Here is a 12,528-nt window from a genome sequence, read left to right as displayed (position 1 = left end):
TTGGATAATATTATTAAGACATTCTATTTCTAAATAGCCAAAAAGGAAAATATTTTATTAAAAGAATAGCCTTGATGTGTTTAAACAAAAACACATCCTTGTTTCTGAATCAACTGTTTTCATTTCCTCCAGCAAATAAAATCATCTTTCTTTGGCTGTACTTCTGATTCTATGTAGCTTTACACAGAAACATCTCCTTTGGCTTCTCATCACGATGTTTTTCTTTTGAAATGTTCCACTATATGGTCTCCATCAAAGTCGTTAGTTCACAAGTATACTTTTTGCACTGCAGTTATGCATACAATTTTGTATTGCTGGTGAAAGTTAAATGGGCAGAACAAGGAACTATAGGATATTCCTGAATGCTGACATTTCAGTCTAAACAGTCCAGGTAGGAGCTATTGTTTTCTTCCCCATCATGTTCACTCTTGTCTACTTTTCATGCTGTGACTTCTATTCAGTCCCTCTTGTCTGAAATGAATGCTGGTGGGTATCACAAGAAGTGCAAAGTGACTTCTTTCCACCTGCTGAGTTACAGACTGAATTGAAAAATTCAAAATTCAAGCAATATTCCCTGCTTATACCTTTTTCTATTCAGAAAGATATCTGATTTACTGGAAGTTCAAATATGAGAAGTGAATGTGAAAGTAATACTACAAAAATCAGTATATAACCAAAGAGAATTAGTTTCCGTCTCCACTGAGAAACCTTAAGCACATGTAAGTTTCTATAGAAGAACAATCTTATTGAATCAGGGTTCTTCTAAGCCAGTCAGTCATCTTTCTCCAGCATTGTCCTGCTTGGAGTAAAAGAAGGGTAAGCATATGCAATATTTCCTGTTTCAGGCTCCTAACTCTTTGTAGCTCAGAATACGCCTGTTTGATAACCTAGAGTGAGCCTTTGTTTCAGGTACTTGTCCATTGCAGCCCTGAACCTCAGTAGCCCTTTTCACCCTTGACACCTTTGGCAGCAAATTCTACAACTTGGCCTCCTCTTACTTGAAGACCTCTTGCTTTGAACTTGACTCATACATCTCATTTCATGCTCTGTTGCTGTTGGAGAGATAAAGGAGAGAAAAGAAAAATCCTGTTCTGTCATCTCTTTGCAATTTAAGATTTAACAAATATGAGTGAACAGTGCAACGATACACTGGATGGATGTTTTCTGCTAGTTCCTTATCCTTTTCTGGTGATTCCCAAAGATGCTGATTGGCTTCTTTGACTGCTACTGAGCAGGACAGTTTCGTGGAATTATCCATCATAACACCAAGATCTCCATTCTGAATAACAACTGATTTTTCCTTACATTTATCTATGTTGATTATTGATTGCTGTTTTATTGCTGCCTGATTTCATGAGGTCTTTCTGGAATTCCACACTATGCCATATTACTATCATTACAATTACATTTGCTATCACCTCGGTTCTTAGCTGTTAGCCACGTGATTTATGAATAATGTGAAATAGCACAGGTCTCAGGAGAGATCTCTGCAGAACTCTGCTGGTAACATACCTTCACAGCATGGACTCACCACTCCAGTTTTAAATGTAGATGTAAGGACTTTTACACAGTGGCTGCTTAATTGTCTTTAAAAGCTTTTGATTAGGAACTCTGACAAAAGAGCTTTGGAAATCCAGATACTTCATATGACTCAGGTCACACTTACCCACCTGTTTTTGATCCCTTTAGAGAACTTCAAGATCAGAAGGTAAGATTTCTCTGTCTCATGGCTTCAAAGCCATACAGACTTCATAATAGGTAATATTAACCCATTTTTTCTTTACTTTTATCCTTAAATAAAAGGTTATTATAGTTCCTTATATTACAGTTCCTTTAATTTTTTGAGATGTATGTAAAACTTCCTGGCCTGTAGTTCCCCCTACATTCCCTGGAGACTTTTTCTGGTTTTTAAATTGATCTCACGTTCTCCCATTCTGATTCCTTGAGAGGGTGACAGTTCTCAGTGAGAACTTTCACATAACCATAGGTAATTCAGGTTGCCAAGTCGTCCTGGCAACTTACTGCTGTCTGTTTTTCTAATATGTTGCATAAGGGTTTTTTTACTTGCTTTAATTTTTAACAGATTCTGTACTGAAAATTAAGAATTCTTTTGCTATGAACAAAGAAGGGTTCCAGCACAGAAGTCTTCTTCATAATAATTTTCTTTCATAATGATACAAAAAATAAATTTCCTATCCATGTCATAGCCTTGCCCTCTCTGAGAGCTGCTTTTAGATCATTACCATTCTTTAGCCCTGTAGACTCTCTGATAGGCTTCTTGCTTCTGTTATGCTTGGAGGAAATATCTTAAAGTGGAATAAAGGAACATATAAGAGAAATGAAACTATGTAAACTTTGGAGAGTGCTATGAATTCATATATTTCTTTTCATTTTTCAATGTTTTGTGATAAGAACCATTGATTGCAATTTTACACTTTGTGTCAAGTGATAGAAGAATGTTCAGAGAAATCACCCCTTTTAAATCTGAAACACAAAACTCTGCAAAAATAAAGAAAATAATATCGTTACTTTGCTCTAGCTCTTCTAATATTTTTTCTGGAACTTCTGAATAGATATTTCCTTCTCCCCTAACTAACTTAACTCTAAAGTAAGGTTGTCTGTATCTTGATGGTTTCTCCTTCATTTTTATCTTTCATAAACAATATCTAATAAGACTTGATCCAGAGTTCCAGAATTAAGTCAGTAGTTTCACCATTTATCTGCACAAGGTCACCATCTGACATGAAAGGTTTTGTCCAGTTGATCTCTTCCCAGAAGTGTTATGTTTTTATATATATAAATTTATATATAAAGTGTTTGAATATCATGTAGACTTATTCATAGATGGTTTTCCCAAGAAACCATTGCTAACAGGATTTTGTGGAACATTTTAGTTATAAGGAGTTGAAAATGCTTCCTCTTCTGCTATGCTTCTTATTCACTCTCAACCATACATATCTGTGTTGTAATGAGAGCAGGTGCAAGGTCTTCTTTCACTGTTTTTTATTGGCAATTGGGTCTTCTGCTTTAATCATAGATCTGTTCCAAGGCTGTTCAAAAGCCAAAGGAAGAAGCCTGAGATCCCTTACAGTGTGGATCTTTAGGGAAGTGTGTTACATCAGAAGTTATATTACATCAGGCTACTGTTCTCTTTCGTTTTTGATACAGCACCCAGAGACTTAACAAGAGTCTTTTGATTTTGTAGTTTGTCTCAGTTTTCTATCAGTCCTCTGTTATGGAAATAATGAGAGTGGATTTCTCATACTCAAACCCATGTTTTTGTTCAGAGTTTGGTTATCAGTCACCATTTCCCCAGAACAATGGAATGAGAAGATACACCTTTTAGGATTGAAATGCTCTGTGTGTGTGTGCTTCTAAATGGGAAGCAGTATTCTCTCAAAACTGGAGAAACTAGTAGATCCTTGGACATTTATATCCCTCTTCTTGAAGTGAACGTAATCTTCTCTTTTTCTGAGGCCTGTTGGGCAATGCCGAGAATAGAAATTTTTCACTAGGTCTTTCAGTTTTATATACTGCCATGTGCCAAGCATCTTGCATCATCCAATTGATCCTTCATTTTTGGAAGTTGATTGTCTCCTAAGTATATGGAGCATCATCATCATGGCTAGGCTTCGCAAACGAAGATCTGGGAAGGGCTCTACCCGCGTTTGCTGCAAGCGCGTTGGTGGCTAAAAAGGCCAATACGAGATAGAACACTGAGGAAGGTAAACCTTTAGTTTAATCTGTATTCCCCCTTTTTATGTGGTTCACTTAAAAGCATCACACCCCCAAGCCTCTAATGTGAGACCTCTCTAAATAGTTGCATTTGGAATAACTAGTTTAATTTACGTGGCTCTTTTTATAGATGTTGTTCAATTAGTGACACAGATTTTCATATATTACTCTTGTAAGTAGCCACAAGAAAGTTATCAGTACGGTTCTCTTGTGTCCAAAGCTAGAAGCAAAGCCCTTCACCCAGTTGCAGGTACCAAGTGAAACCATGTTGTCTTCCCCTTTGGTTAAAGAAAGGCTCCTGTCCTGTGTTGGAAAGTGCTCCTAGATATAATAATGTTATAATAAAATGTGTCATTCCCTACAATGTTAGCAGAAGCACATTTTTCAACATATCAAAACAAACCTGCTGCTGAAAAGCCTCATAGAAAATATCAGTAGAAAATTAAACATCATTCACACATTAATAAGGAGTATCAGAACAAAGTTCTGCATATTTAAGGTGGTACTTGCCATCTTAGGCAATGAAAGAACAGCTAATGCTATTACTTACTCTTACTTTCCCTAAACATTATACAATGTTTTGTCATTAGTTTTATCTTATTACTGCCTATACATACCCTTATAGATTGGGTAAAACGATATTATATTAGCACATGCATTGCTTTTCAGTGGAAGGGTACTAACGAATCATACCTAAAATATAACTGCATAAAACATTATTAAAATTAACCCGATTTATCACTGTAATCTGTTTTAGTGGCCTTCAGAATTGGCCTTTTTCATTCGGTTGTGAAAAAAGGGTATGACCTGTAAGAAAATGTAGGAGCAGCCTGAGAAATGCATACAACAGAAGACTCTATTGTGCCATTTTTTGGTCAGAATGTTTGAAGAATAGTCAATATAAACAACAAAATGCTTGATCTTCAAGTGTCTGCTGGTTTAAATGCCATGGGATAAGGTGCTCTCTTCATTTTCAGTTGATAAAAAGACTTCTGCTCTGCCTGCTTCTAAGCTGATAGTGTAAATCCTTGTTCTTAGATTTCTCTAACATAAACTTTGGACTCTGCAAAAGCCTTAATTAATACAGTTGCATTTTAAAGGAAAATTTGCGTATTGAAGTGCTTGAATATTAAAGTCCTATAAATACATAATAAAAATTCTACATCAAAATTCTGAACAATTAAATCTTTGGTTTACTAAGAAAGAAGCAGCCAGACTTTTGTCTTGCTAATTTGAAACTTGTCACTGTTGTTTCATTTGATTGTGCGTCCTGCTGAATTTAAAAGCAAGTGCTCTTAGAAACCACTGAAGTCTTCTAAAATGATTTGATTCTAGTAGAGAAGATGCCATTTAAGTTTAGTTTTGTTTTTTCTACGCCCTTGAAATGTAGTTTATTACAGAAATGTCTTGAAGTAAGACCTTGGCTGAAGTATTTTTTATTTTGTTTTATTCTATTTATTTTCTTTTATTTTTCATCATGATTTCTCATATTTGGCAAATTTTTTTTGGTCAGCCTTACTGTTCTTATCTGAGTGTGTATGTTAGAATATCAATCTGTGAATTACTGTCCTCGTGAAAGACAAAAGTAATGATCTATGTGTGTAATGAGGAAAGCTCATTGAAAAGGCTTCCAACATTTTTAAAATATATAAAGTTGCAAAAAAGTACCGGTACCAACAATGTTCCTGAGAATAAAAGTCAGCCATACTCAGTTAGTATTTCCAAGTCTGTCTCAACAAAGCAGTCTTGCTTAAAGTAACAATTCTGTCTCTGAGAGGCCACTAGGAGAAGCTGTTTCCAAAGTTGAGGGCTGGAAACAATCTACAGTCAACACAGTGTCCATCATATCTTAATTCCCGTTGGAACTGAAATACAATCTCACATGCCATAGGTATTCACAATAATCTTAAGCATACTATGCATAAAGTAACCTCTGCAAATTATTGTAGGTTTTAACACTTGTCTATAGCAAAATAATACTAGAGGGTACTCCAAGCCTTAAAGGATTATATCAAATGAGGAAAAACAGTCAGTTTCAAGAGGAAAACCGAAATCCACGACCAAATCAATCAGCTTCTCTAGAGTAACTGCAGTCAGGCCAACAATCTTGCAAGATTTTCACAGTAAAAATTTGTTTTAAAATTTTGGTCAACCATTATTTTTCTTTATTATTTATGTGGCTTATGGTCAGACAACTATTTTCCATTTGAATTTACTAGCTCTGGTTTGTGAGGTATTTATTTCAAATCTCTTTTGATATTTAAGTCTGAGCGAATTAAACAATTTGACTTGTGACCAGAGATAACATTACAGCTGTGCCAGTTAGACTGTGATCTAAGCAGACAAGACAGGCCAATCCAAATCTAATTGACAGAGTTCTCAAAAAATGGAAAACTAATAAAAGTGAGAGAGAGAGAGAAGGCTACTCAGGTTTTGAGTGTTCACTGTTTCACCTAGTTCTCTAATCCTAAAAATAGTTGTGAACAATAAGGAGTAAAAAGAGTGTGGAGGAAAGGAAAGTTCACTCTACCTTCTTGAGAAAATGATGTTAAAATGAAAACGCCTCTTAAGACAGTACATCACTTTTCTTGACCAAGTGATGTAAGAGGAGTCCCAGGCTGCAACAAGAAAGCTTGGCACTGGTTTTGAATTGAAAAAAATCAAGTCCAAACCAGTATTCATAACATTTGGGATAGTAGGAAAGACACATTTGTTGTTGCTTTTAGTTGCAAAATCGTTCTTGCGTAGTTTATGGATGACCTAAACTTTTACAAATCAAATGACTGCTTGAGTCTGATTTTCTTGGCAGACACAGTAATTCATAAATAAAAATAACTAGCTCAAACCACTGTTATTTATTTTATCCAGTCTTCAAAGTAATTAAAGAAAAAAGACTTAGGTGATTAAATTAGTGAGAATTTTGAAACTACTTATCTGTTTTTTCTATCTCCACTCATCTCGGAGTCGGATACTTTTTTTTCCGTGGATTGTTTTTTTTATCAGTAGTAGATAGATATTCCCAAAAGTAGAAAAAATTATCACCAGCACAATATGTTTCAGAATTGTGTTGCAAAAATGCATTTTTATATTGTTCTTGTTGCAATAAGCTTGCAACAAGAAGAAGCAAAATTATGAATCAGAGTTCATGCTATTCCCTAAAAGCACATTTTCAAGAGATGAATTTTTCAGTACTATAGATGGTACAGTTTTCTAACACCTTTTTGTCTACTCCTTTTCTTCTGGGACATCTGCTTCTATGCAAACATCCACTGAAAATATATTTAGCAGTTCTGAAAATTTTAGTTTTTGTCAGCAAGGTTCTTTATGACAACAAACTCAGTGAAGTGACAGGTCCCTGGTACATAGTGATCCTAGCCTTAGTGCGGGTTGACAGATATGACATCCTACTGGCTCACCTTTTTCACTTACTGTTATCTGAAGCCCTAGGTCTCTTCTGACATATATATGACATGCCTCAGTGAGGCTTAATATGACAGAACTATTTGCTTTATCACTCCAGAGCACGATCTCTCCTGACAATAAAATCAGACAGTGCAATTTGCTTAAATTTGAGCTCATTCCATCTGTCAGAAGGCTGAGGTAAAGTATCCTGGCATCCATCAAAAGAGAAGAGATAAGTTTTTTGCTCTTTCACATCAAATTTATACAATGGTGTATTGATGTGCCTGGTTACTCCTATCCCCACCATATCTGATTTTTTATTGTTGTCTTCACAATAATTTAAGGAATTCAGGCATTCTTTCCACCTTGACTTGACAGGTCACAAATATAAGGGATTTAAAGGGTGAGAGAATTGTTTATGTCATGACCAGCTAGCAACTTATCCCTCCCAGATTTAAGTATAGTGCAGAAAGTTAAAGTAACCATTTAGGAAAAAGATATTATTAGAATCCTAGAATGATTCTTGGAACATTCACAGAACGTTGTCTTTCTTCATGTCATCTTACTACAATTTTCTCAGTTCTAGAAACATTGAGATAGTTTCGGAGGCTCTGGAGAAGATACAGGGCAGATCCACTCCTAGTGTCAGGGTCAAAACTCAGGTGGGAAGTGGTAGCTGATTTGTTACCCTGCAGCCGAAAGTTAAGACAGTAATAAGAGGAAGTTTTCAGATACTTCTTTTTAAAGTGTGTTGTGTGTGGGGAAATTGTGATTGTATGGCAAAAATACCATTTGGGGACAGTGTATTTAACGTTTTTTACTTTTTTCATCATTTTAATATAAATACATTAATAACATCTTTAGGCTAAGACTTTAGACTAAGTGTATGCTTAACACATATCACAGGGCTTATTTTTAATTATTGGGACTTAAATTTGATGTTTGAAAAAATGCCACTGCTTTTGTTTTTTAAAGACTTTTTTGTTGCATCTTTATTGCTGTACCTATATGGAAGTCTTGATTACAGGATGCCATTTATCAATATAGGATGAGGAATCAAAATCCATGCTCACCATGCAGGGGGCTTCCTAAGTATTGCCTGCTATGGCTTTTCTCACAATAGTTTCCCTCCCACCTTTGTTTTAGAATCACTTTCAGCCATATTGTTCCTCTGGGAAAATATATGGAAGATTCAAGGAGTTGAAATTTAACAAGATTCGAGTAGGCCTCTCTACCATGCCAATAGTACTAATTTTCTTGGGAAAGGATACTGTCTACCTTTTGGAATTATTTGGGAGAAATATATGTTCCCTTGTGTTCATATTGGGGTCAGATAGAAACTTAGGACTTGAACTTAAAAGTTCAGCTCAAAGGTTCAATTCTTGGTCTAGTTGCAGTCTGCTCTTTAGCAATATTCACAAGTAACTGCTTATCCTTCAAGGTAAGGGGAAAGGGGGAAGGTACATTAGCACATGTGTTAAATGAAAGCCTTAGAAATAAAGATCATTGTTCAAAGAGGAATCAGCATGAAGAGATATCAACAATTATTAAATATTTAATATTACAGGCCAGATGGAATTGGAACAGTATCTGTTGAAGAGAAAGAAAGGTTTGAGGAAATTAAGGACAGACTTTCCTCCCTTTTGGAAAACCAAATAAGCCATTTCAGGTGAGTGTATAATTTATTCAATGAATTTTTTCTGGAAGAATTTTCTCACGGTGTTCAATTTTGGTCTTGAACAAGTAGAGTGAATATAAAATAGTCTACCTGCAAAGAAATTTTCAATAGATTAATATGGAATAATTTATTGACACAAGTGTTTGTACTTAAAATTTGTGTATCATGTGAGTTGTATTTTTTATGCTAGAAAAGATTGTGCAAGAATATAGGCCTTGTTTTTGTTGATGCTTTTAAACTTGAAACTTTGTGTAACTAACAAAGAAAATTGTCTGAATGAAAGTGACTGAGACATAACTATTTCTGGATTACTATGGATCAGAAAAATCATGTGAGTAGAGAACAACTTTGATAGCAGCTAAAAATTTTCTTGGTATCTAATGTAATTTTCTTGGTTTCATGATATTTACTAAATCAGCTCAGGGCTAGTGCCCTAGAATCTGAATTTATAAACCATATAGAGTCACAATATAGGACAACCTGATAAAGCATTGGAAATAGTATTTTAAATAAAACCTTGACTCAAGAAATGCAGAAAGATCACCACTATCAATTAACAGAGAATAACCTTCTCTGTGAGATTGCTTTCTTAAGAAAACACGGTACCAAAACAACTCCATATTTCAGTCCGTCAAAATTTCTGTGATAACTGTGAAGTGTAGAATATTTTGAAAAATACATTCAGCAGTAAATATTTATGCAAAGTATACACTGAATTTCTCTATTTTGGCCTTACTTTTCTGGAATGCCCTGTATTCCTCATCATCAGACAGTCCTACCGTCTCCCAGGCTGGCTTCCTGCTTCCACTGTCCTTTTTACTGTCACTTGGAGCATCCATGCTGTTGACGCGTGCTCTGGAATATTTCAGAGACTTTCATGTCCTCCATGTTCAGATAGGTTTTACAGTTTTTAAATGCTAGATTCTCTACAGTAACCTCTTTATCATCCTCATGGATTCACAGATGGGAGATGTTGGTTGGTTGGTTTATTTTTAGCACTTTGATGTCTTAATTGTGGTACGCATTTGACTTGAGCTCCTCCTTTTTTGAATTTTTGCACAGGCTGCTTGTAGGTTTCTTGCTTTTTTGATTGCACCTCTATGGTTTTTGCTTTCATTTTTCAAGTTTTTCATTTTTTCATAGTTCCTATTCTTGAAGTTGTATATACATGTACTAAATGTACACGTACTGAATTTTCTTGGCCTGTTCTCTTTTCCTGCTCTATTATATTGTATTGTCTTATCATCATTAGTACAGAGCACCTCTTCTCTTGTGCATCCCTCAAACTATGTTCTCTTCGCATTTGAGATGAAATCTGTAATAGTATCTTTTCTTATGAATCTTAAATTAGCTGTCCAAGGAAGCAATTCAAATCTATGTCCCAAAATATTGTCATTATATCTTGTCCTAACAAGATATCAGTCAAGTGCATATTTCTAGAGTTAAAATGTTGAATTTGCAGCTCCTGTCATCTCACTTGACATTTCCTAATCATGCTGATCATCCTAATTAGTGTGTCAGTGGCACAGACTTTCAAGAATCATCAGCACGCTTTTTTTTTCCTGTAATGTGTCAGAATTTTTCTAATCTTTGCCCCCTCTCCATTGCTTAGCATTTCATGAACTGGTCAGCTGTCATGGACAGTTTAACTGCAGAGTGTACGTCTCTTCCTGCCTTTTCAGAGGTGCACTGAACATTTGCTATGTCCACCTAAGTCACTAGGTAACACCCATCAGAAAAATATGCTCTTCCATGCCTGCCAACTGACCCACACATAGGGGAGTTTTAATACTCCCCTATGGCCTTTTTAATTTTCATTTTTGTTGATATCAGTCTGGCTAAGATGCAGTCAGCCCACCCTGGTGGCTGTCATCTGAACTATTTCCCAGTTCTTAAGGTTCATACACCTTTCCTCTCTGTCACCTTACCTATCCACCGAGATTTCAGTTCTCTGCCTGACTCTCAGGCATCAAATGTGGAAGACACAATATTTCTGAGAAAGCTGTCACAAGTGTCTTGGACTTTAACCTCTCTTGCTTGGCTGTGTGAATTTTCTTTCTCGAGTCTTTCCAGAGATAAAAACAAATACTGGGATTCTCACTGCAGGAAATCCTGTTTTGACCTCATTTACAAGGCTTTATTTTGGCTGACCAAAATGTAAATCTAAAATTTATTGCTCTGAATCCTTTTATCATTAGAAAAGATTTGACTAGTGAAAAACATTAGAATAGGAGGCTACCATTCTCACTGAGTAATATTAAGAAAAAAATAATCTCAGCAAAGTAAAAAATCCTTTTTTCAATTGGGGATATCCCAGCAAGACTTTATAGATAGGATTAAGAGAGGTCGTAGTTGCCTAAGCATTGTACTCTCATTGAGCTGCTATATTGGATCATTCAGTAAACAAAAATAAAAAACAAAGCTATGAATACAATCACTTTTTAATTTACAGAATTTTAGAAGTGGGTATGGTTTAAGTTGTAGCAGATAAAATTTAAGAGAACATGAAGTGCTTTTCCAAAGTATTTAAATCAAATAGGAAAAAATATGGAATATCTGCCAGCATTTATACTCTCCTATATCTCTAGAAACTAAAATATCTGGCATTTTATTCTTGTCTTGATCCAATATTGAAACAAAGTATAATATACATAATGATACTTCATAGCTGCAGTAGCAGTCATGGCTACATAAGAAATAGTACCTCTTTCCAGGAAGATGACAATTAAGCTCATCAGAGACCTTTAAATATCCTTCCTAATTGAGAAATTGGAAGTAATGTTCTTTGCCTTTTGGAGTTTTTTTCTGTATTTAGGCCTGAGATGCTGATGGGCTGATACTGCTGTACTATGTTTGTACTCCATGGTAGACTACTGAAGAGCCTTTCTGCTTTTATTAATATTTGGTGTATGGGAGTCGTCTGCTAACATAATTTAATGCAAGTTTTGTACAGTTACATCTCAAAGTAACTTTGTAACACAGGTTTTATAATTCCAATATTTTTAATATATTTTTATTTTTTAAGATACTGTTTCCCTTTTGGACGTCCTGAAGGAGCTTTAAAAGCCACACTTTCATTACTTGAAAGGGTAAGTTTGAGAACATATTTTAAATTCTGCGTGACTGCTGAGCCTGCACTTTTGCCTTCAGACTGTTGAAAGCAGACTCATGTCTTCTCAGATATTTTGCTACTGGTTTTAACTGCTCTCTGAAAGGTTCATTTTTCTTTCTCAATGTCTTCCACAGAGGCAAACAGCTTTTTTCTGCAAGGCTTATTTACTAGACTTTCACTTCAAGCCACTGTAGTGACACTGTTTCTATTTAATTTAATGCTTACACAGCATTACCTCTAAAGTAGTACAAGTCTACTCTGCAGCCCCTTTTCCTGCTTTCAATGCCTTCTATGCCGCTGATGTTGCCTGTATTTGTATGTAACATTAAAAAGCTTCTATATAATTCAAATAATATTCCATACATGCATAAACCAAGTCAATTTAAGAAGGAAAAGCTATATGCAGCAAATCTGACATGGGCAGCTATAAATGTAAACTCCTGCCCTGAAAATCCTCTTGTATTGACTGGAAAGGGGAATGCCTCATAATGATAAAAGCATCTCAGTCATCTCTGAGGAAAGATGACTTTAAATTCCAGCAGAGATTCCAGAGGAATTGTATCAGCAGGCGTCCGATGAAGGTATGAATTCAAAAGCTTAG

General features: G+C 35.4%; 1 protein-coding gene across 22 annotated transcripts in view; it reads left to right on the top strand.

Moving 5' to 3' along the window:
- Positions 1 to 12,528, top strand: part of CADPS2 (calcium dependent secretion activator 2) — a 294,545-nt gene that overhangs the window by 205,388 nt on the left and 76,629 nt on the right. For all 22 annotated transcript variants that reach the window (XM_027679163.1, XM_027679152.1, XM_027679160.1 and 19 more), the window contains 2 exons: positions 8,705 to 8,806; positions 11,841 to 11,904. In XM_027679163.1, the coding sequence (XP_027534964.1) occupies positions 8,705 to 8,806; positions 11,841 to 11,904 (166 nt within the window). The remainder of the gene's footprint in view (positions 1 to 8,704; positions 8,807 to 11,840; positions 11,905 to 12,528) is intronic.

Source organism: Neopelma chrysocephalum, unplaced genomic scaffold (assembly GCF_003984885.1).
Source record: "Neopelma chrysocephalum unplaced genomic scaffold, ASM398488v2 Primary Assembly neopelma1_45, whole genome shotgun sequence".
Lineage (NCBI taxonomy): Eukaryota > Metazoa > Chordata > Aves > Passeriformes > Pipridae > Neopelma > Neopelma chrysocephalum.
This window is presented reverse-complemented; position numbering and strand designations above follow the sequence as displayed.